Here is a 24,111-nt window from a genome sequence, read left to right as displayed (position 1 = left end):
TTAAACAACCACTGCTAAAAGATCACAGACAGAAGTGACAGAAGACGTGATGGAGTTCCTCAAGATTATATTGGTTGACGAAGAAAAAACTGATTGGATCATGGTCAGAAATCGTTTGTTCCTTTGCCGGCCTACTTCTTTTCTGCTCGTGAATGTTGTGCCGATGAAGTCGAAAATCCAATCCCAATAGTTCCAAAAGGGAGACCAACTACCGAAGAATCCAACAAGAGGACGTAATCTGAGCGTCGGAGGTTGAGAGGCAAAAAAAAGCTCATGAAGTTCGTGTACATGTTTACCTCTTTGTTCATTTCCATTCGTGCTTATAGTGTAGTTTCTTCCCCTGAAGAGTGTTAAAATATTTTCTTCAATTTTGCCAGGAAAGCTAAAGGCACTAGGAAAAGGAAGAGAAAAGAGAAAGATTCAGATCAAGAAGATGGACCATTGGAGGATGCAGAAGAAGAGAAAGATTCAAAATGTAAAATATGGTAAGGTGGCGAGGGGCAAGAAGAGACCATATTGGAGGATGCAGAAGAATATTGTGCAAAACCAAAAAAGTGAGTATTTAGCATTGTGATGTGTAGTTAAACATGTTTACTTTGTTGGTAGTCTATTCATCTATTTGGAAACGGGGGTGTGCTGGAAAGGTGAAATCTGGGAGGAAGGGGAAACCAGAGGACAAGGAAGTGTCTGCTAGAAATATTCCAACAAAGGGTGTGCAAAGAAAATCAGCGAAGTTAGTGTCTGCCTTTACATGTTTGATGTTTCTGAACCGTTCCAGGAAAGGATCTAGAAAGGGCAGTAAAGAAGAACATATAAAATGTGGGGTGAAGAGAATGACCTGCTAGGAATGTTGTAGCAAAAGTTGTGGGAATAAAAGTAGTGAAGTTGGCGTCTGCTGCTGCGGGCGAAAATTAGTGAAGTTAGTGTTTTCGTGTTCATGTGTAATGTACATATTCAACTCTTCTTTTGTATCCTATTAACAAATGTTGATTCTTGGAGGAAAAGAATGTGAAGTCAACACAAGACGTTAAGGTGGAGAAGGATACAAATTCTGAGATGTAAGAGCGAGAACAAAATGATGACGATTTTTCATGCGGTGCTCCACCTTGTTTTAGATGCTATTTGACCTGTGACACTGTAATTTGCGTTGTTGCTATATTTGATGGACTCGCACTATTTTGTGAAGTTCTAATCAGCTTAGAGGTCTCATTTTGAAATTTGAAATGGACCGGTCAAAATCGAAGCCTCGATAGGAATTATGAACACATCGACGGATTGAAATGTGGAAACCATCAAATAATGCATTTTTAGTGATGTAGGTTTTCCGTAATTTTATCATTGTCATGCAGTTTTTTTGAATTTTGATTAAATTATAGTCAAATTTCATACTTGTTGTCAAAATAAAGTTAAATTCTCATTTTGAAACATGAAATTTAGCGTTGGTTTTCAAAATTTCAAAATAGAAACCTTATTTTCTAAAATTAAAAATAGCGTATTAATTTTCTTTAAAAATAATTATTATCTTACGCCCAAATTAATATTTTTGATCAAATACTTGTCAAAATAGGAATCTCATTTTTGAAACATGAAAAATGGGTGCTATTTTGAAATCATGCTATCTTGAAAATTGTTGATTTTGAAATATGAAATAAGCATGTTCATTTTAAACAATATATAATATTTTTGCGCTGAAATTTAAGTGTTTTGGTCAAAATAGAACCCTCGTTTTCGAGAACTGTAAATAGCATGCAGGTTAAAATAGAAACTTCATTTTCGAAATATGAAAAAATGGGTGATATTTTGAAATCATGCTTTCTTGAAAAATGTTGGTTTTCAAATCAGAAATAAGCATGTTCATTTTAAATAATATATAATATTTTTGCGCTGAAATTTTAGCATTTCGATCAAAACAGAACCCTTATTTTTTAGATTTGAAAATAGCATGCTGATTTTCATAAATTTTATCCTTTTTTACGTGCAAAATTCGTAATTTTGATGAAATTCTGGTCAAAATATGAAACTAACATGCAATCCATATGAAAAAGGGTTAAATTTGCTTTTCAGGAAATTGCATCTTTTCGAAATTCTACTAAAAGAAGAAACACCATTTTGACATTATAGTCATATTTTTACGACCATATATCAAATGTTGGGCAAAATTCTAGTCCAAATATAAATGTTGGATTGAAAATTTGATTTAGAGTCTCAGAATAGCATATTTTATATTCTGGTGTGAAATGAGCTGAGTGTATCGTAGCCCTTAGTGTAGTGAATAAAAAATAGCAAAATCGCAGTATTGATTGCCAAGCTAGTACATTTTGAAGGAGGGTAGCAGGATGGTTACACTACAGGCCACATATATGTACATTTACATGCCAAGTAGGTCACAAAATACAAGGTGGATGATCTTCATATACAGTTAGACCCAAAAGTTGATACTACAAAGTTCATTACTGCATAACACCTACCGTTAACACATAAGTTCATACTGGATACTACATACATATCCTAGTCTGCCATTCAATCAGGGTTCATCACATGGGCCAATGAAGCATCAGACCACTGGTCATGTTGACCTGAAGGAACCTGAACAGAGTCTTTTCATCTTCTTTCATCATGGCGTCCTCGACAACTTTTTGCCAGTTCTGCGTCATGATCGCTCATCTTTTTAGAACCTTCGAAATACTTGTCGGTGACAGACACAACCATGCGTTTATACAGATAATCCTTTTATCTCAGAGTTATTGGCTTACCGTGATGCTATGTGACTAACTATGGACAAATCGTTGTCTCATGTAATAATTGAGTCTGATTGTCAAAACCTTTGCAACTTGTGGATGCAAGGTGATGACATGTGCGTCGGATGGCAAGTTTTCAGAGAGATGTGGTCTTATGTCTCGAGTTTTCAGGGATTCAAACTTGTCTACACTTGTATAGGAAGGTCAATGTGGCCGCTCAGCTTTCTGCTACACTCCTTTTCCTTAGATGTTAATCAGTGTACTTTTGATGTAATCCTTGAGTTTCTGATTGAGCCTGTTCAATCAGATATGATCCGCTTGAACGAATAAAATGCCTAACGGGCAGTTCTCAAAATAAAGGGTAGACAATGCAAGAGCTTGCCTGTAAATTATCCAGTGAAATTCACGAAAGACGTGGCGTAGTTGCTGTTTTCCAAATGCCGTTTTGAAGTGCAAGATTGTACAGATAGCACTACAGAGTTCGCCGATCCAGAACATACTTTGGCCAGAACAAGGCAACATTACTGATAAAATACTTGGATTTAGGGTCATAACTTTTTTAACCTCAGTGCTTGACCTTCTGCTTATAAGGTTCAAGACCCCACAAAGCCTACCCGGCCTGACAACTTTCCAAAATACCTCTAGCTGGAAACTTGACCAGACCACAATCCAACCCGTATGAAATGGGATAATTAAGTACAATGTGAAGGCACTCGAGCGCATCAAAATTCGCAGCTACCACTCAATCAAAATCAAGGGAGCACTCATAGTCATCACCTTCACGAACTTGACCGAAGGAACTGTACGCGAGATGATCACCCTTCTTCATCTTGCCACCAAGAAAGCTCTGGGGATCCTTGTCATCATGCTGCACCCTTCCGGTTACCTCCAGGCACAAGCCATTCTTTCCGAGTTTCTTGCTCTGTTTTACCCTGTCAGTTCTTGGCTTCACAGGTCCTGTTTCAACGAAGACTGGTTGCTCTCTGATCGAGGGGCTGGGCTGTATGCGTTGAACCTGATGCTTCTGTTCTAGTGGTCTCATGATCCCTTGGTCAGATTCCGACTCTGCCGCTTCATCACTGTTCAAAATTACCTGCAGAAGATACTTGCAAAATTATATCGGCATCGAAATGTTTCTTTTTCTTATTGAAAGCTTCCAAACTGTGAACCGAGCCTGCAGGAACGAGTTACTACCTTACGGCCCACCAAATCAAATGTGACCGTCACTTTCCCCTTTTGTTTTTCAGCTGCATCCTGAGCTTCGTCGTGCACCTTCTTTAGGTTTGTCTTTTCCTGAAGCAAGAAAAACAGAGAACTGCAATAAATGTCTTTGTATATATCATCCAATTAGAACAACTTGCTTTTCAATATCCTAAAAAACAGTCACATAACATCCTATCATTCTCTAATCCATCAAATTACATCTTTTATCATATATACGCATAAAATAGATGATATATGCATAATTTTTAGGAATAAATGACTCTAGAGTTGATTGCTGAAATGGGCTGATTCTGAGCACTAAAGAAAAATACATTGCATAAATAAATCCTATAAAAAATATAAACATAAATTTTCACATTATGGCTAGGTGTCGTATGCAAATTTCGGTTAATAGCTAAAATTCTTTCGGTATGACTTAATCACTAAAATAAAGGACAGTGAAGATCAACAAATGGGAAAGAATCGGAATGAGTGGATATATATGAGTACGAGCCACAAGGGATGAGATGGATGGAACAATGAAATAGAAACAATCAAACGTCGATTACCTTAGATGAGAGCCAACTATTTCCTTCCATTTCAAAATAGTCACTTTGGTCATCATAAACTTTAGTTCTTGCCGCAGAGTTTCTGTCATAGTCAACAAGCCTTTTTGCATAAGCTTCAGCTGCAACTTCTGTGTCCGAAAGAGGAACTCCAACATCACTTAAACCCGCATATGTACTACCTTCCATCAAGACAAGTGAGCCACAGAAACTACATGGTCCTTCGCCCTCTTGTTCACACACAATTTTTCCACATGATAGGCAGTTGCTAACAAGATTGTGCAGCCGTGCTTGGCATGAACAAGGTTTCCCCTGCTTGAAGACAATAGAACCCTTTGCTGCCTCAGCAAGGGAGATGGCCTTTCCTCCCTTCTTTTTTGGACCTCTCTTGGAGGCAGCATGGGTCTCAGCAGCATCTGATTGAATCTTGGAACTCTGACTAGAAGAAGATGCTGGATCTTTTTGTGTACGTGTCTGTTTCTTTGTTTGGGCAGTTGCTGCATCAGCAGATGGCTTCAAATAAGGCTGAAGGTTAGACGACTGCGAGCTTCCAGCTCCTTTTGAGGGATCAATGTAGCCCCTCCTCTGCAAGTACTCCTGAATGAGGTCCTGAGCAGCTTCTGCTCCAACAATATTCTGCAGAATTGAACACATAGAACGATCAACATTTTACTTCACCTAAGTAACAGTAGTTTCCACGTTCATGGCGTGTGCATAATATAAAACATGATAAGCTCATAAACAGTGGTGTCACTCAGAAGAAGCAGTCTGGAGTATGTACAGGTACAATTCCAAACGAATTTAAAAAATGGAACTAGAGCTCCTTTATAACACAAAATGGCCACACATAAAATTTGAGAAAGCCATGCACAACGCTCAATTGAGAAAGGTTAATGCAACACTACAGTGACACGGGTGTCAAGGGCACACATTAGTTTGATGATGATGGTATTTGGGCTGAATATGCCCAGGTCATCCTTTCAACTATATTCGAGATGCTCCGCAAAAGATATGTAGACGCACTGCCAAACCAATAGTCAATGTACATGTTCACAAGAAAGCAAATCATTTTCATCATACACCACAATACATGTGTCGATCAGATCAGCAAGACAAGGGCAGGCTAACTATGCACTAGTCTAAGTTTCCCTTAGAGATGTAACTACATCTCAAGCTCTACACTGCCAGCGAACATGCACATATGCATATATTAAGTACATAGAACAGATAAGATGCTTGAAACATACTCACAACACATTAGGTTACAAAATGGGATTCATGATGATATGATTCGTTAAGCACCATGTTCTCCACTAGCCGCATACAAGTCTAACATGACACGCTTTGATCATTCATCAGTTTAAAACCAACAGCCAACCCTCAACCAGAAATAGCAAACTGCCAGTGGCACAATGCAGCAACCAGACTATCAAAACTACTAACAATTATCTTCAAGCTCTGAAGGTTGATCTGACATGAAACCAACCCTAACGTCAGCCAAATTTACTAAAAACCGCACAAACCCTAATCTGAGAAACCCCCCAACCGGATGCAGATCAGGCCGCCGCGCCAACCAAGCGCACACGCGCAGCAAGCTCAAATCAGAAGGCCAAGCGCGACGCGACATGGATCATGTGCTGTACGCTATCGTTCCGGTGACGGAGGGGCGTGTGGCGGGGGTACGGACCGCGAGGTAATCGGCCGCGTCGGGCGGAGGCGCGAGTTCGCAGAAGGAGACGAGGCCGGAGATGAGGCCGTCGTCGAGCTCCAGGGCGCTCCCCGTGCGGCCCCTCAGTTCCTGCAGGGCGCCCTTCAGCCACTCGCCGGACGTGCTCGCCGACGTCGCCATCGCCGCCGCCGTTGCCCACGAGCGCGGAGGCCTCGCAGTAAAAGAACCGGCGTATTGCACTTTGCAACATGGACCCCGAGTTATACGGCAAATAAACGAAGGGGTCTCCCGTCTACGTTTTCCGGCTTTGCACTTGCGTTTTATCCAATTTACAGAAAGGTCCTCACCTTATCCCCACGAGGCCGTGTCGCCGTGAGGCTTCCTTCCCCAGCGAGCAGAGAGAGCAGAGGAGTGAGAAGCGCCCCCCTTTCCGATGGCCTCCACGTCGTCGTCTCCGCTCTCTCTTGTCCTCCTCCGGCCGCTCCCATGCAGATCCCTCCTCCTCTCAAAGCACAGGAAGCCATTTCCCACCCCAAGAACCGGCCGCCTGGCAGCTTCAGCAGCAGCAGGAGCTCAGCAGCGGTTGCTGCGGCCGCCGGAGACCGGCCGCTGGAGCAGGAGCTCGAGGAGCGGCAGAGACTTCGCGTGCTTATCCTACAACAACCCGCCCCCGCCTTCCGATAAGGTGATGCGCCGCCGCTCCATTTCTTGATGCCCTACCCTACTGAGGCTAGCAGCAGTGCTTCTTGTTGCTTGGTGCAGAATTTAGCTTCTTGAAAGAACAGAAGAACTAGTGTTGAAATTTGAAACACGTCCAGTGCATCAATAGAAAAATGTGGCCGATGCATCGGTGAAACATCAATCTATGTGCAACGATATTATCTAGCCATGGAAACTTACTGAACTCTAGTTGGACTGTGAATATGCCTGCCTTTCTGATCTTGTCCTGCTGACAATCAGACTCTGTTGCGTTATTTGGATGTAAGCAGGATTCGAACGAGTGGCCCATCCTTCGCCGGTGGGATGTGCCGTGGGAGTGGCAAACTGTTGTGCTCAGCATGGTGGGCTGTGGAGTAAGGTACTCTTATCCTGCACACCGGATGGTTATTTTCAAATAAGTATCTATCTTGTATATGCATGCTGGTTGTGGTTGGTGATGCCTATTTGCAGTTTGGCATGTTAACCCTAAGAAAGTATCCTGAGCGTTCTTTAGACAGCTTTGCTCTGACAGGATTGGTTGAGCAGTCGATATTGCAATACGTAGGGTTTTCAGCCACGGGGGCAACTATAGATGAGAAGGCAGAAATACTGTTCCTCGGACAACTGTATGGATCTATTCTTGCTTGATACTTTTTATGGTAGTGTGTACATACGAAAGGATGGATGTTGCCCATTTCAAAATATTCAATTCTGTTTATTTTTGTTGTCTTATGCAGTAGCGTGACTGCTGTTGTGCTTGGTGTTATATTTAGCATCACCAATACCTTCCGACCATTCCCTGATGATGTCTTCCGTTACGGTCAGGACATTATCTTATTAATATGCTTACTTTTAGTTCATTTGATCTTGTGCAAAGAGAGTGGTGCATTCTTTCCTGTAGACTAATTTTTTCAACTGTCAGAAGTGCTGTCGGTTATTTACTGCAACTGGAGTTTCCTTGTAACTATGAATTTAAGAGTTCCTCTTTTTCATGAATGCTGCTTTTAACACTTTAGTCAAGGTCAAAGATTATTTTTGTGATTTTTTGGTAGGAAGTAAGTTGACACTGTGTTTGGGACTAAAGGCTTTGTTGTTGTTGTTGTTGTTGAAGTAAGTTGACATTGTAATTTTGACCTTTCAGATGTCAAAGAACCATTCAAGCTGCAAAATGGCTGGCTTCTGTGGGCTGGTATTGGCCTCTTTGGTGCAGTCATTTCCATTGCTTTAGTTGGAGCTGCCATGACCTATCTGAATGGTGCACCTCCAGAGAGAGAGGTCAGGCTCTGTCATATGCGTTTAGCAGACAGACTTTTCTTGTGCATCATCATCTATTAACCGTTGCTCCTTACACTTCTGTCACCTTATAGACTTACACTAGTCTGACTCCATTCACCTTTAATTTGCACCCCGATTTGTTCATTGAAAAGTAAAATGGTAAATAAAGCATTTTGTTGGACAGTTCAGAATATGCCAAATGTAAAAGTTCTTCCTAAGAATCTGTTTTGTTTTCATATGACCAATCTTTTGACGTATCTTTATGTAATCACTTTTACTCATGCAAGACTTACTCAATATATTCATAACCTGAGACTGTTCTATATGTTCTCTGTCAAAAAAGAAAGACTGTCCTATACTTTGGAGTTAGTACGAAACTATTGTCAAATCAAAAGATACATTTGCCAGAACAGAGAGCTATGTTGTTAAACATTTGGAAACATAGATTCTCTTATTTTCGGTTGGCAATTGATTTCTCTGAGATGCCTTATAATTTTGGATGTTCAATTTTTTTATACCTATATGTTGTACAACTACTGCAGTTAACCCATTTAATGGGTAGTGGGTACTACTACATGACTACTGATCTATTTCTGGACTCTCTCTTTGTTATCGCAGAAGGACTCACTGGTCCTTTTACTGCCCCTAATTGGCTCATCAACTCTCAGGTAGCATCTCACTAGCTTTTTTGTTTTACTTGCCGGCTGTCTATACACCAGGCTATCAGAACTTTATTTATTTTTCAAATTTTAAAATTGGTAGCACTGCCTATTTGGTGGGAATAACTGGAGTTCTAGCACCAATTCTGGAGGAGACTGTGTTCCGAGGATTTCTAATGGTGTCCTTGACTAAGTGGTAAAAGTTGATATTGTATTTATTTTTCTAGAGCCTGCAGTTTTGCATGTCGGTGTATTGAATAGTTTGCTATTGGTACAGGTTTCCTACTCCAGTCTGCGTGATTCTCAGTGCTGCTGTATTTGCCTTCGCTCATTTGACACCTGATCAATTCCCACAACTGTTTGTACTTGGTAATTTTCTAGGAGACTCAGAACTAATGTGGAAAACCAAGTGAATTCCATTTTTGCCATCTGTGCATGAACATACTTAGGGCTCCTTTGATTCAAAGTATTTTCTTAGGAAATTTTAGGGATTAGAATCCTTAGGAATTTTTCCTATGTTAGTTGTTTGATTCATAGGATTGAATCCTATCGGAATTTTTCCTAAGGATTTCTTTCTACTACCTCCCATAGGATTTCTAGCATCCACTCAAACCTCTTTGAAAGAATCCTTTGTTTTTTCAATGATGCAATCAAACAACCCAAAATCCTGTAGGATTGAAATCAGATGACATTCCATCCTATGTTTTTCCTGTTCCCGCGTTTTTATAACCCTGCGAATCAAAGAGGCCCTTAGTTGCCGACAAACTTTGCCATATGGTCCATGTTGCTGTATGGGATGCTGCTGTTGGGACTTCCCCATATTGGGGGCAAACCAGCAGCGCATGGCACCCTGCCACCAGTAGCGAGTCCAGTGCACACATATTTAGGGGAGCTTCATGTTAGAGATAAAGTCCCCATATCAGTCTATCTGGTAGCAGGAAATTGATGGTGGGGCAGCAGTTCAGGATAATTAGGAAAGAGGTAGTATAGGACTTGAATTAGTTCCCAGTTAGTCTCAAGTCTTATGGGATCAGATTAGGTGGTAGTTACCCTGATGTGAACAATATTCAATATCAGCTGTTGTGTTTACATCTGGTGTAACCGTTATGTGGTATGTTATAATTGTTGTCTTCTCTTCTAAAGAAAGAAGCCAAAACTGGCTACAGAAATGTGACAGACGAAGCTGTTACGATGAAACAAAGAACAAGCACAACATGCAACATTTTGTGAAATTTGGTCTGAGGACTACAGTCTGTCAGTGGTGTCTTCTTCAGGACAAATTATCAGTTTTACCATTATGTTGATACAAATTTTCTAAATGTTCCGCAGGTGTTGCACTGGGGTTTACATATGCTCAAACTCGCAATCTTCTAGCTCCTATTACAATACATGCATTTTGGAACTCGGGAGTTATACTACTGCTAACCTTTCTTCAGGTACGTCTTATCATTTGTGTCAGTAATTTGCTGGATGAAAATGCTAAGGAAATTATGAGTTGATTAACATGCAGAATAGCACATGAACAGGGGCAGCTAATTCATGTTCCCTTCTTCCTATGTAACTGACATATGATCTTTTATTGCTTCAGTTGCAAGGATACGATATCAAGGAGCTATTGGGGGCGTCTTGAAGTCTTTATAACCGTCCAGATTTTAGCTTTGTGCATATCCTTGAGTAACTTCTGCAAAAAGATCTGGAAGAACAATGAGCTTTCCTTTATTCGACTGCTTAGTGTATGATCTTACTCGGCAAGGCACACAATGTATGGTCTACAAGATGTCTTACAAAATATGATTATGTATGGTTCGTTTCATACTACTGCCAACCTACGTGGTGGAAAATGTTCAATCATACAAATAGAAAATACGGTTATTGCTATAAGAAATGCGTTGTACGTGGCTTTCAGGTTGGCTCAAGTAATGGTTCTTCCTTGCAAGTGGGCAATGGATGTTCATACCATGCTAGGTGCATTAAGTAAAACTTATACCAATAAATCTATCTCACTGGCATTTTCTATTGTTTTTTCTTATGGATGTACTGTGTGAATGGAGGGAACTGCAGGTATGCACCAAGTTGTTCTTTCTTTGCTACATGATTGACATGCTCTGGTTTGTCCTATCTAGTAACTTCTTTTGAGTAAAGAGGTTGATGTTAACGGCTTCATTATACTATCGGGAGGTCAGATGTTGCTTTCTGGGCCAGTCCATTTCAGCCAAAAAAATAATTTAGGCCGTGCAATGTAAGTTCTGTAGTGTGCATGGACAAACAAATTATGAGGATGCATGAAAAATGCTCCTTTGAAGATAGTAAATTAGCAAGATATGTGTTGCTGGCACCACATATTTGCTCAATAGGGTTGTAGGAAAAGGAATGCATAAAAACTGGAGTTGATTTTTCATTTCCTTTCTAAAAACTATCTGATTCATGGAAGCTCTAATGACTCGTATTTAACCAGCTTTGCAAATGCGAATGTAATCCAGGGCCAGAGTTGTTAAGATGAAATGGTCAAATTTCCTTTTACATTTCACAGTAACTCAGTAAGTATCTGTTTTTATATGCTCCTAAGATATAAGATATGGAACATCTGTAAGCTCTCCAATGGCACACTTTGGCTGCAAATTTCCAGCACTGTAGCTTGACGCACATTTGGATTGATAATCCCAAAGACTCAAAAGCTGGGACTCTTTTTCTTATCAAACAAACAGAAGATACGACCCTCGATACAAAATCTAGCACAGGTTGGAAGATATGGTACCATAACGTAGATTGCAGAGTCCTAAACATGCATTTGTTGGTGTGTGCTCTATTTTTAGCAAGTTCACAAAAGTTGGAAAAGGAAAAATCCAACCCGCAGATTAGGCAATAAAACAAAGATAATGCCCCTTTGGCAAGAACGTTCTGGTGCTCCAAGAACTACAAACCAAGAATGCGACAAGGACATCAAGAAGGTATGCGTTTGAAGAGTTCAACCCAAACCATCTCCCGATGTGGATCATGGTAGAAGACAAGAGTTGTGAACGTGATCATGTTTTGTTTTCAAAAACATGGAATTGATTGGGTGGTAATATCCTGCCTGGAATTGGGGAGGCATGGGAAATTTCTGAGTTATTTTTGGTACTAAGTTATTTGTAAGTTGTAACATGGCCAAAATCTTGTCTTTAAGCCGTTGGCATGATTATTATGTCAGCTGATTCAGCGCAGGAAAGATGATACAGAAAGTAGCATGGCAAAAAAAATGGGGATACCTTTGACAGAAAGAGAGGCTGTACAAGATCATGTATGGCCAAGTCATCATATTTAACTATGCTAACTGTGATACTTAAAAACAGGATCTTATAAAATAATGAGCAATGAACTGTATACAATTGGTGACGGACCAGAACATATGATAAAGCACTCAAGCAAGCTGAGATTGATTCTACGACAATGACTGATTGTGAAATAAAAGTTGATATATATATCAATATATGCGACAACAGTTTGCAGTGAGTTATACGATTCTTGGTAGAAAACTGAAGGCAATTACACTGCTAAGGCTATCATTGTAGGAGATGACGATGATTATTTTTTAATGGCATTAACTGGGATGAAGGTTTCCCCACAGTGCAGTTTTTAAACAGTTACCCCGCCTTTTCAGTTAAGCTATTGCACAGGTTTAGAACAAAAAGTAGCAATCACAAATTCATAGGTACGTGTACATCTGTTGTCACATCAACTTTCATCCAAATTTCCATCAATGATGTTAACAGTAGAAATAAGCTAACCGTTGCTCCAGTACGTGCAAAATGGATCATCCTAGTGAGAACAAATTAGACAGTGGTGAGAAATGATTCCGTAAAAGAGAAGGAATTTTTTATGCAAAGTAAATCTCGAATGCAACCAGAAGCGTAATAGCGTATATGTACTGAAAATGATGTGTAGTAAGAAGAGATATCCTTTTCTATATACAAGGGAGTTTCTAAACCAGAGAATGGAGGAATATGTATTGGTATTCTTCAAGAAAATTAATCTAGCAAGAATAAATCCTGGATTGTGGTGTTGATGTATTTGAAAGTGTTTAGCTTCCAAAGCGTACTCCCTCCGTTCAGAAATATAAGGTGTTTTGGATATTTCAATATGGACTATATACGGACTGAAATGAGTGAACAAACACACTAAAACATGTTTGTATACATCCAATTCACTAAAAAGTTAGAACATCTTATATCTGTGAATGGAGGGAGTACTAAAGAAACTGTTCAGACCATACCTGTTTATGAATGTTTTTTAGGGGTTGTTTAGGGTGTCCTAGATCATAATTTAGGTCTGAAGTGAAAGGGACAAATAATCCCCATATATGTTGCCAAGTTTGTCTTCATTGAGATACTAATCCTTGATTAAATAAATCCAATAGATTCAAAAGGAGACTGGATAAAATATTATCTTATTGCAAGAGGGGCTTCAGAGTTGTGGGCCTCATCTAGTCATGTTTAAGCAGCTGTAACTTCTTTCATAAAGGGTATGTTAAACTCCCCTTGCCGACTATCGTTTATGACCTGGAATACAAGGCATATAATAGGAGCCTAGAAATCTGACAGAAAAACAGTTAATCTTACACAGTAGTTATATAAGTACTAGTTTCCTACCTCATGTCCTCAAGTTACACATGATACCTTCGTCTTCTATTCATTCTTCTTTCCCATATATTTAGGTCCATCAAGCCATCTCTGTATTTTTTTCTGGGTTGATAAATTCCTGTACCATATTAGATAACTGCCAGTAAGAGTTTTGCCATCTTTGCACAAGCACAAAGCCACAAACAAGGGATATAAATAGTAGACCGTGCATAGTTGATAAGTCCTTGCACTGTATTAGAGAGACAGATTCGTGAGTTTGTCTTCACCTAGGCAACTTGGACCCTAAAACCATACACTACATCCATATAGGTAATACAAGAGCAGTGCAACCTGTATCAGGCTTCACCCTTGTTAGGCATGGATGAGAGAAGTGATATGGACAAGTCAGAGGAGGTACTTCTGCCTGGTTTCCGGTTTCATCCGACAGATGAAGAGCTGGTAGGTTTTTATCTCAAGCGAAAGATTCAGCAGAAACCCCTTTCAATTGAGCTCATCAGGCAGCTGGACATCTACAAATATGACCCATGGGATCTTCCAAGTAAGCTGCTACCTTCTCTGTATTGTTCTTATTTGGTTTGTTCTTATTTGTTACTGAATGGAGCAACAAGGAACTTTGATCTTGTAAAGGCTTTAGCTTCAAATAACCAAATAAATGCCAGCATATACAATTTTGCATTTATCTATCAATAGAATGAATGGAAGACATCTCTCTCTAGTAACATGCAGACACCAGATATTATGCCCCACGTTAGAGATGAGATAGAATTTCAAAATTATTCCACACTCACCATCTTGCTTCTGCCGAATGCATGGAAGATAAACTCATAGCCTCCTTACTTTTGGGAAACTACAGAGCAAAGATACAGTCTTCATAGTTAACCTATATGAAAGTTAAAACGAACAAGAGAGAGAACTCGTGATTTCTGATACACTTCAGTACAAAGTTTTACTCTTAATACAAGTTGGGCAATCTTCTAGCAATATTTCAAGCCATGAGTAAACTAGTGGTCATGGTAAATAAGACCATATCATACTCAGACGGAGCACAGAAGATCCAAGATTGTGCATATCCATTATGTATGCATGCAACATATTCAAAATACAATAGTAACCATAATTATAGCAAAAGTCACACAAAACATAGACATTATTTTCATAATATAAGAGCATTTTTTACACTAATACTTAAGAACCTTCTCATCAGAAAACCAAACTAAATATAGTTATCCACCTTAAATATCTGCAAACATTACTTCATTGCATTGGATTATTCACCTTTACTTTCTCTGATATTTTATTCATTACCTTGCTCTCACTTAGAACTTGCAAGTTCTGGGGAAAAAGAATGGTATTTCTACTGCCCAAGGGACCGGAAGTACCGTAATAGTGCTAGACCAAACAGAGTCACAGGAGCTGGATTCTGGAAAGCAACAGGAACAGATAGGCCCATTTACTCCTCCGAGGGAACCAAGTGCATAGGCCTGAAGAAGTCTCTTGTCTTTTATAAAGGGAGAGCAGCAAAAGGGATCAAGACTGACTGGATGATGCATGAGTTCAGGCTTCCTTCACTAACTGATCCATCACTTCCTAAAGTACCAATAGACAAAAACATTCCAGCCAATGTAAGCCTCTTATTCAAAACATTTACTTATAGTGCTAAAATTCCAAAAATATCTCGATATATGATGTATATCTTCTGATGACAGGATGCCTGGGCTATTTGTAGGATATTTAAAAAGCCTAGTTCAATGGCACAAAGAGCGCTATCCCACTCCTGGGGTCCTCAGTCAACTGCAACAATAGAGCCAGATCTCTTATCTGCCCTGCAATCCATACAAGCTTCACATTTTGCTTTCGAAAGCTCCCCTTGCTCAGCAGAAGTTGCAATACCTGTGAGTCGGCTCAATAGCCAGCATTACTTTCATGAGCAGCAGCAGCAGAAACCCAACAGTTCACAAAATGGCTCTTCATGTAAAGTCATAAATTTCAGCCGTGGTCCGTCTTTAACTCATATATCAGACAAAGACATCCATAGTGGTCCAATCATCTTTCCATTTGAAACACAGACCCTCCAGAGGTCATCAGATGCCGTGCTTTTCAGCATAGCCCCTGGAATAATCAATAGCATGAATGAAGCCTCGCCAGAGATAGAGTTTGAACACCCTGAACAGTGCAACGGGTACGCAGTTGATTGGGTTATAGACACAAATGAAGGTATTGGAAATAGGGACGAAGATCCATATACAAGAAAACCTGACAATGGACACAATACAGGCAATGAGTATGGAGTTCCACCCAAAATAAAATTCCCCTTTGATTTGGGGTTACATTCTTCAGATGATTGGATATCCAATGTGCCATGTGAATCTCTCAATTGTCCCCCTGCCTCTCTGAGAGATGTCCAATAGCTGCTCGAAGGAAAAAAAAATATACATAGTTAGATAATACAAGAAGATGAGCAACCTTCATTTGCTAGCATTTCTGTCAGCAATTGCCCTTGTACATTTTCTGCTCAGTGTATACTTTGTGAATCCTACCCACCTGTACAAAAGATAGGCTAATAGAGAGAGAAATAGATTTGGTTGTATGTATTGAGTGCTTCAGTATTATGAATACATATACTTTCCCTGAGAATTATAAGTGTGCCCTACATGTCAAATATCATAAAGTGAATGACGAATTAAGTTCAGCAAAGAGCCTGACTCAGTTGTATTGTCGGTGCAAATTTAGAAAGGCATCAAGTCTTCCCCATGATCAGGAACAAATGTCACTAATCAGATGCCTAACAGGTTTAGAACAACTACCAATGCAAAATCTGGTGAACAGTGTAAAAAGGCTCAACAGTATATCCAATATACCAATGATATCCATTGCACATTGCTTACATGTAACCAACTAGCGCTCTTCTCAGAACTCCCCGAGATGGTGTCATTATTTCATCTCAGTCAATGTACTGTGCTGCATTCCAGTTTTATTTATAGAACTCTTTGACCATTTCACTTTACACCATACTCAATCCAGGCTCTTTCTTTTTGCCCTTTAATGATTTTCTGACTCTCGCTACTTCCTCCCAGTCTCCAGAGTTTGCTAGAATGTTTGACAGCATTGCAAAAGAGCTTGGGTCATAATTATCTTCACGTATCCTATTTTCTACAAATCGTCCAAGTACAGCATCATCATGAACTCTGCAAGCAGCAAGCAGTGTGCTCCATACCATCAGGTCAGGCTTCATAGGCATACTCTCAATAAAACTTTTTGCCTCTGCAAGCCTCCCAGATCGACCAAGTAAATCAACCATACAACAGTAGTGATGTAACACAGGCTCAAGCCCATACACGTTTCTCATAGATTTAAAGTAGTTAAAGCCTTCTTCAACTAAACCGTTACGGCTGCAAGCAGATAAAATACTCACTGGTACAACATTATCTGGTTTCACTCCACGCCTAATCATCAAATCAAACATCTCCAAAGAATCCTGACCGCTTCCATGCTGAGCATATCCATCAATTATAGCTGTCCAAGTAACTAAATCCGGGGAATTTATTTCATCAAAAACTTTACGAGAATCATGCAGGTTGCCATTTTTGGAGTACAGCTTCACAAGTGAACTGCTTACTGATAGATCAGACAGTATTCCTGCCTTAATTGCATACCCATGTAATAGTTTTCCATAGAGCGGTCTTGCTATGTTAGCACATAGGCTAAGGATAGATGAGCATATGAACCTATCTATCTGAAAACCAGCTGCCATCATAAGCTGAAATAATGAGATTGCCTCGTCAGTGCAACCATTTGTAGAGTATCCAGATACCATTGAAGACAACATGACCTGATCTTTGCATGGAGTTGCATCAAAAATTCTTCTAGCTGTTTGTACTTCTCGACATTTGCAATACATGGAAACCAAACAAGTGCTAACAGACGTAGTTTCTCCATAGACACGAAGAATGTGTCCATGAACTTCCTTCCCTTTGAGCAAATAGTCTGGTCCATTACAAGCTGAAAGAATGGCAGATAACGACACATGGTCAGGCTTAAGGTTATCAAGAATCATATTCCTGAACAGTCGGAATGCCTCATCTGAATGGCCATGAGATGCAAAACCAGCAATCATTGCAGTCCATGAGACTTCATCCCGTTCCTGCATTTCTTCAAAGACCTTGCAGCTATCTTCCATTTCACCACATCTAGAGTACATGGTGGAGAGTGCACTGCCCACAAGGACACCATGAACAAACCCATCTTTTATAACCAGCGAATGCAGCTGCCTGCCAAGCTCAATTGAGTCCACAGAACTGAAAATAGAAGCATAGCATTTGTCGTTTGGTCTTAGACCCTGACGAAACATCCTCGTTAACAGCTGAATTGATCTCGGTAGGTTATGACTACTAATCCCAGATATGAAAGTCGACCAGATACTTTTGTTGCTTACTCTGCCAACTTCTTCAAACACCTTCTCGGACAACTCAATAGCCCCAATATTAGCATATGTGCAGATCAAAGCCTCCTTGACAACGTAATCCAAGTACAGCTCTGTCTTTATGATCATTCCATGGATCTGGCTAGCCTCTCGTATCATGTGCATCTGGGAGCAGGCGAGCAAGATGCTAGTAGCCGTGTATTTGTTGATCGACACGCCACTCCGGACCATATCTCTGAGCAGCCGAACAGCGCCTACTGGCTCCTCCTGCTGCACAAAACCAGCGATCGCGGTGGTCCAGGATACCACATTCCAGACCGGCATCCTCCAGAACTCCCTCATGGCAGCGACCATATCACCCGACTTCGCATACATGTTGACGATCGCCGTCCCAATGAACACATCGTACTCGGGGTCACGCCGAAGCACCAGCCCATGCACTGCCTTCCCGACGCACAGCTCCGCACCTGCCGCACAGGCACTGAGGACACCGGAGTAAGTGAAGGAGTTGGGCTCGCAGGAGCCCCATGCCATGTCGCCGAACATCTCGACGGCGAGACCGTGCTCGCCGTTGCGCGTGGCCCCGGAGATGACCGCGTTCCAGCAGACCACGCTCCCGCGGTCGCCGTCCGCGAACGCCCTGAGCGCGTCCCCGAGGCGGCCGCTCTTGGCGAGCAGGTCGACCATGCCGCTGCAGACGTAGGCGTCGCCCGCGAGCCCGTCCTTCCAGGCGGCGCAGTAGAGCTGCTCCGCGAAGGCGACACTGCCCGCCCCGGCGCCCGTGGCGGCCGGGGCGCAGGCCGCGAGCGCGTTTCCGTAGGCGAACTGGCTGGGCGTGTGCCCCGCGGCGCGCGAGCGGACGAAGCCCGCGAGCTCGGGCGGGAGCCGCCCGAGGCGGTCCGGGCGCGGCACTCCGTCGAGCAGGTGGGGGACACCGGCCCGGGTGGCGGAGGAGAGCGTGCGTATGTGGGCGGAGAGGGCGGGGGAGGGGAGGCGTGGAGGCATCGAGACGGCGGAGGGCAGAGACGGCGTGGGGTGGGGATGCAACCGGAGTGAGGGCGCGTGGTTGAGCGCGCGCTGTCGCCGCCTCGGCGGTGAACTTCTGCACTTGAATTTTTCAAGGCGATGGGAGTGTCTGTCCCGTACTACGGCTTGCTAGTGTCTATGTGATGTTGCACAAAAACATGCAAGTCTAGCCTACTTTAGGGTGCTGGATTTGAAATTCTCAAGAAATCTACTCTAGATCCAAGATGTTAGTGCTTGCTGCTAATAAGAATGGTAGCCCTCATTGCTGCTTGCAAATGTTTAGCTTGATTGCAGACAAGAGGCATCAAGTCAAGATGGCCGAGTTGGTCTAAGGCGCCAGTTTCAGGTACTGGTCCGAAAGGGCGTGGGTTCAAATCCCACTCTTGACATACAGTTTTCATATTTTTTTAAGCTTTTGAAAGCTAATTATATATGCCCTTTCTCATCCTAGTTTTATCTATTGTAATCTCAGAGTTCTCTTTTCACAATCCAGTCTTCGAAAATTCGTAACATATCTTTCCAAAAATGCTAGTACATATTTTTCTGAAGCTTTTTTTTTTAAGTTGGATATAAGTTAATGCAACTTCCACATGTACATCTTCATCTCAATGAGAGCTACTGATAGCTAAATACTCGTGTGTTGCAATAAAAATATTTTAACTGTCTAATCAATAATACTAGCTAAATACTCATGTATTGCAATGGAAGCAACTTTATTCTGGTGGTTCAACGTAGGAAATTTTTGGTTCAGTTGAGATAGAGATATGTTGTGAGGAGGCGAAGGTAAAGAAAGATATGATATGATTGAGATTTTGTACATGCAACTATGTGAGTTGATTTTATTGTTCGCTTGCAAGTGATTTCCTGCTGTTGGTGATTTATTTGATTGTTGTTGATTACGTTAACAGTAGAGATTAATTTGGTATTGTGGTTGTTGGTTTTTTTATAAACTTGGCCAAACATTACCATGAGACAATTGAGACGAAGGGAGTAATTCCAAGTGTGTAGTGCAGATTAGAACTTTCTCATGTACGACTTCATATCCATCAGAGTTATTTCTTTCAACTTCTAGAATAAAGTAGGAGTATGTTCTAAATTCTAATCACAGTTCAAGCTATTGCAAGCTAAGCGTCCTCTGGTCATATTCCATCCACTTCCTGCCATAATTCACAAGTTGATAAGCAAAGGACAAGTGGGATTTCACAAACTAGTAAAGGCGGAAGGGATGCAAGCAGATAGCATCTACATTGTCCGCGACAGGCTGTTGCTTTAATAATTGTGCAGTTCTAATTATACACTTGCGGGCGTGACACCTTGTGTCTAATTATACACTGTCCGCCTGCATCCCTAGCAAATGGCGGAAGAAATAAACAGGCAGGGTAATGCTAATTTGAAGATCAACCAGCGATTACCTTGCCTTGATTGAAAAAACAACTTTCCAGATGATTTTTTTTTTGGAAAAAAAATACAAAATCAGTGTTCTGAGTCTTAAAACAATCATTTTGCATGAAGAGCAGGAATCACATCACAAATAAGCCTTGGGAGGACAAAACATCACACAAGTATCTTTGCACAGCATAAGATCAACAATTTAACCGTTTTCCCTGGAGAAATTCCACAGATGGCCAGCTAAGATGATAAAATCAGCTGATCATGCAAAGATTAATCTATTGTAGAGCCCATGCAAGCGCACACATTTTTGTAAACTAATTACGTTGGGATAAAGAGATTGCATTTGAATTCCTTCCAAATAAAAAAAATCCCAATTGGAGGGGTAAAAAAGTGGTGTCCAAATGGCAAACAAGTAGATTAAAACGAAGTACTATGTATCTTTGACCCAATGCCTCAACAACTACAACATGCACTCTACAAGTAGCATATGGGTGTCCTTGGAATCAAATAGAACAAACTCCAGTTTTTTTTTTTTGCGGCAAGAGACTTTATTTCTCATATTATCGTCATACCGTTTACAAGATGATGAGAAACAAATTCAGTAATACAGTATAATAAGAATCCCAAAGGCTGGAAGATATAAATCTAAAAGAGTGTTTCGCGAACTCATCAGCAACTTGATTAGCATCGCGACAACGGTGCATATAAGTAGATCTCCGGAGCTCCATCGCCATTTGGTTGCACTCTATTATGACTGTAACATTCGGGCCCAAGTACTCGTCCATCAGTTGCACAGAGTTCACTGCAAAACTACAGCCAGACTCGATCTCTATACTGTTGCACCCCATGTTAGCCGCCAAGAACATACCATCCTCAATTGCTATAGAACATCCAGGATATGGCGCCCAGTTATAGAACCCCAAAACAAGGAAGCACTCCAGGAAGAATTTTCCACGCAAAGTACTTTATCTTTCCTGGAATCCAAAGGCCCCAAATGTTCGTCTCCAGTTTATTAAGGGACTCTTTGATTCGTAGGATTTTCCAACTGCATGAATAGGAAAAACGTGGGATTGGATTGGCATGTCATCTTGTGAGTGGATGGTAAATTTCCTATGAAATCTAGTGCAAATGAATCCTATGGAAAAATTCCTACGGTTTACAATCCTACGAATCAAACAACCCACATAGGAAAAAATCCTAAGGATTAGAATCCTTTAAAATTCCTTTGAAAATCCTTTGAATCAAAGAAGCCCAAACGTTTTGCCTATCTCATTAGAATGCGGGGATTGAGGCTCCGTTCGCTGCAAAGGTTAAGAAAACTGTGGGAAACTGAAAAACAGAGGAACGTCTAGATTTTTTCATCTAGATTAGAAGTCTGTAGGAAAGCTGAGAAGATGTGTTCGGTAAAGCAAAGGAAGGCAAAGGTATCTGTAGGTCCCACTAGTACAAAGCATGGTCGGTCTATTTTCTCATCCACTCGTTGATGCGTCCATCTGGCAGTGGTGGGGTCACACAAAGCAAGGCAATGGTGGTGCATGCAGGTCCAGCTAAGATTTCCTGTACTTTGCCTCGTGCTTCCGCCCGATGTTTTCTTTCCTGTAAAACTGGAGGCTACAGCAACTTCCCTTTGGATCTTGAGGAGCTCATTCCTGCACACCGAACGCAGTTTGGGAGAACTTTCCTTCATTTTTTTTCCTGCAAGTTTTCCTTTAAAATTCCTTTGCACCGAACGGAGCCTGAGTGAATGGAACTCTGTATCTAATATGGAGTTTCTCAAGTGTACTTTTCTGATCCAAGGAGCAGGGCAGCAAGGAAATGAGAGTGAGGAACAGAAAAATTGTTATAGATCAATAACCACGAATGCAAGGTGAAACCAAATTAACATAAGTAGATTCAACATGCATTCAGAAATGAAACTGCAAATGGGTATCAAATGTTTCACAATCTCTGATGTCACGGCGGCAGAAGGATTTCAAGTACTCTAAAACATTTAGCTAGAAGGGACTAAACCATTGATCATAACCACCAACAAAAATATTTTCCTTGTTTACAGAACACCATCGCACTTCGCACTTCTGTTTCAAACAGATTACTTTGAGGTCGTCTTGTCCTTGGTCTTCTGTATTTTCAACACCTTCTTCACGATCTTCTGCTCCTCAACCAAGAAAGCGCGGATGATCCTGAAGGAGAACATGAATCCAATGAGACTACATAAAGGATAGGTTTGAGGTAATGACATTAGATGGTTGTAAGGCAAAGTTTGCTCACCTTTCCCTCACTGCAGTTCCAGAGAGCACTCCACCATAGGGACGGTTCACAGTCCTGCGGTTCCTAGACAACCTTGATCTTTTGTATTCAGTAGGCCTGAGGTGGGGAATCTGGAAATGGAAGTATCAGATCATGAGCCATCATGTTGCAATATTCTTCAACCAAAAGGCAAAAATTCAAACACAAATGTCCTCTCAACTTAAAACAAGCATGGCAGAAGAATCTCATTTCACTAATAAAAACAAGCTGAGTGAGCAAATGGAGTTGTTGAAATCACAAAAGGACCAAATGAGCTGTGACATTCATTCCCGTTATGAGAGTTTGCTTTGCTGGTAGTAAACTCATGCATAACTACCAATCTGATTGTATAATACAATCAACACTACTGAGCAACCAAGTGTTTAAACACACATTACTGATCTAAAAATTTATTATAGTCTAAAGGCACCACTAGAAACTAATAAGAATGATTGAGCCATCAAAATAAATACTTGAACTATTGTTGAAATGCAGCATTGCTACTCTGCACAACCAGCTGTCCACGTACACCATCGTACCAACTGTCGGACAACCAACTCTTAATTTGATACCCATGCACTACCACAAACCACCAAAAGGAATAACTAATTAGGAATGATATGAGGAAACGGTCTAAACATAAATCTGATGCCCGATAAGGTCAAATCGGCATCTACCAATTGTGCATCTCACCACAATCTAGTCGGTAATTTGTGCGGTAAAAGCCTAAAAGATACTCTAAAAGCTGATAACCATACATGTGTAAGATGGAGATAAACCACATTTACCACACATAAATAATACCCAAGCACAAGAATCCAATTCATCCACCATACAAACAGAGATATCGAATACCCATATCATGGCAAAGCGAAACAATCAAGAATTTCATATAGATGCAAAAGGCAAAGCGGCAACTCACCCCCTGGATCTTCTTCCCGGTCACAGGGCACTTGGGGCCGCTCGCCCTCTTCTTGGTGTACTGGTACACTAGCTTACCACCTGCGGCACACAAGGAACAAAACCGACCGATTTCAGCGAAGATCTTGGCACGAACAAATCAGAAGCCACCAAAGAAATTCGTCTGGAGAAGGGGGGGAGGAGGGGATCCAGACCTGGGGTCTTGACGACCCGCGTCTGGTTGGACTTGGTGGCATAGCTGTGCCTCTTCCGGTAGGTCAGGCGCTGCACCATGTTTCCGTCGTCTCCGCCGCCGGCAGTAGGGGGCTTGGGCAAAGAGTGGGGGGAGAGAGAGGAGGGCGAGCGCGTGGCGGCTGTGACGGGTATAAATGGCCTCCCCGCGTCGCCGTGACCTAGCACCGACGGCTAGGATTTGCTTGATGGGGTAAATGGGCCAGACGTTCAATTGGGCCGTATGGGCTGTCTTGTGAAGGCTTATGTTGCCAGTCCAGTTAGTCAACGGCCTAGAGGCTCACGCAATAGCAAGGCCCCCTCGCTAAGAAAAAACCAAAGAACGCAAATAGCAGGGCCCTGTCGAAAGAAAAAACTTTAGCCGGCTATTATATTGGCTCTCCTGAAAAAAAAGGCTAATATTTTGGCTA

At 41.4% G+C, this 24,111-nt stretch overlaps 5 protein-coding genes and 1 non-coding gene across 9 annotated transcripts; 3 read left to right on the top strand and 3 right to left on the bottom strand.

Annotated features, from left to right (window-relative positions):
- Positions 1 to 3,259: 3,259 nt before the first annotated feature.
- Positions 3,260 to 6,440, bottom strand: LOC123103897 (activating signal cointegrator 1). Its single transcript, XM_044525596.1, has 4 exons — positions 6,195 to 6,440; positions 4,511 to 5,143; positions 3,933 to 4,031; positions 3,260 to 3,831 (listed from the first exon to the last, which is right to left on the bottom strand). Exons 1-4 carry the CDS (start codon positions 6,354 to 6,356, stop codon positions 3,481 to 3,483), a joined length of 1,245 nt encoding a protein of 414 aa, XP_044381531.1. The 5' UTR covers positions 6,357 to 6,440; the 3' UTR covers positions 3,260 to 3,480.
- A 90-nt stretch (positions 6,441 to 6,530) lies between these two features.
- On the top strand, positions 6,531 to 10,745 carry LOC123103899 (membrane-embedded CAAX protease MroQ). Its single transcript, XM_044525598.1, has 10 exons — positions 6,531 to 6,861; positions 7,166 to 7,254; positions 7,394 to 7,501; positions 7,613 to 7,695; positions 8,017 to 8,150; positions 8,769 to 8,818; positions 8,913 to 9,005; positions 9,087 to 9,178; positions 10,139 to 10,245; positions 10,398 to 10,745. Exons 1-10 carry the CDS (start codon positions 6,610 to 6,612, stop codon positions 10,437 to 10,439), a joined length of 1,050 nt encoding a protein of 349 aa, XP_044381533.1. The 5' UTR covers positions 6,531 to 6,609; the 3' UTR covers positions 10,440 to 10,745.
- A 1,502-nt stretch (positions 10,746 to 12,247) lies between these two features.
- Positions 12,248 to 19,063, bottom strand: LOC123103896 (pentatricopeptide repeat-containing protein At1g74600, chloroplastic). 4 transcript variants are annotated; one of them, XM_044525593.1, is made up of 5 exons: positions 16,311 to 19,063; positions 14,731 to 15,833; positions 14,214 to 14,305; positions 13,435 to 13,543; positions 12,248 to 12,604 (listed from the first exon to the last, which is right to left on the bottom strand). In XM_044525593.1, the coding sequence occupies exon 1, from the start codon at positions 18,848 to 18,850 to the stop codon at positions 16,427 to 16,429; it is 2,424 nt and encodes an 807-aa protein (XP_044381528.1). In that variant the 5' UTR covers positions 18,851 to 19,063; the 3' UTR covers positions 12,248 to 12,604; positions 13,435 to 13,543; positions 14,214 to 14,305; positions 14,731 to 15,833; positions 16,311 to 16,426. The 4 variants fall into 4 exon arrangements, with proteins under 4 accessions (XP_044381528.1, XP_044381527.1, XP_044381529.1 ...); XM_044525592.1 differs by having other exon boundaries at positions 14,214 to 14,272; XM_044525594.1 differs by having other exon boundaries at positions 14,214 to 15,833; positions 15,967 to 19,063.
- On the top strand, positions 13,715 to 15,966 carry LOC123103898 (protein FEZ). The gene is made up of 3 exons (XM_044525597.1): positions 13,715 to 13,963; positions 14,746 to 15,047; positions 15,132 to 15,966. The coding sequence occupies exons 1-3, from the start codon at positions 13,783 to 13,785 to the stop codon at positions 15,831 to 15,833; spliced, it is 1,185 nt and encodes a 394-aa protein (XP_044381532.1). The 5' UTR covers positions 13,715 to 13,782; the 3' UTR covers positions 15,834 to 15,966.
- A 116-nt stretch (positions 19,064 to 19,179) lies between the features above and the next one.
- TRNAL-CAG (transfer RNA leucine (anticodon CAG)) lies at positions 19,180 to 19,260 on the top strand. Its single transcript has one exon. It is a non-coding gene; the product is annotated as a tRNA-Leu (tRNA).
- Positions 19,261 to 22,141: 2,881 nt separating this feature from the next.
- Positions 22,142 to 23,846, bottom strand: LOC123103894 (60S ribosomal protein L34). The gene is made up of 4 exons (XM_044525590.1): positions 23,665 to 23,846; positions 23,472 to 23,551; positions 22,532 to 22,641; positions 22,142 to 22,443 (listed from the first exon to the last, which is right to left on the bottom strand). Exons 1-4 carry the CDS (start codon positions 23,741 to 23,743, stop codon positions 22,353 to 22,355), a joined length of 360 nt encoding a protein of 119 aa, XP_044381525.1. The 5' UTR covers positions 23,744 to 23,846; the 3' UTR covers positions 22,142 to 22,352.
- Positions 23,847 to 24,111: the final 265 nt, after the last annotated feature.

The sequence above is a fragment of the Triticum aestivum genome, chromosome 5A, assembly GCF_018294505.1.
Source record: "Triticum aestivum cultivar Chinese Spring chromosome 5A, IWGSC CS RefSeq v2.1, whole genome shotgun sequence".
In the NCBI taxonomy this organism is placed as follows: domain Eukaryota; kingdom Viridiplantae; phylum Streptophyta; class Magnoliopsida; order Poales; family Poaceae; genus Triticum; species Triticum aestivum.
Note: the sequence above shows the minus strand (reverse complement) of the source record. Positions and strands in the feature narration are given on the sequence as shown.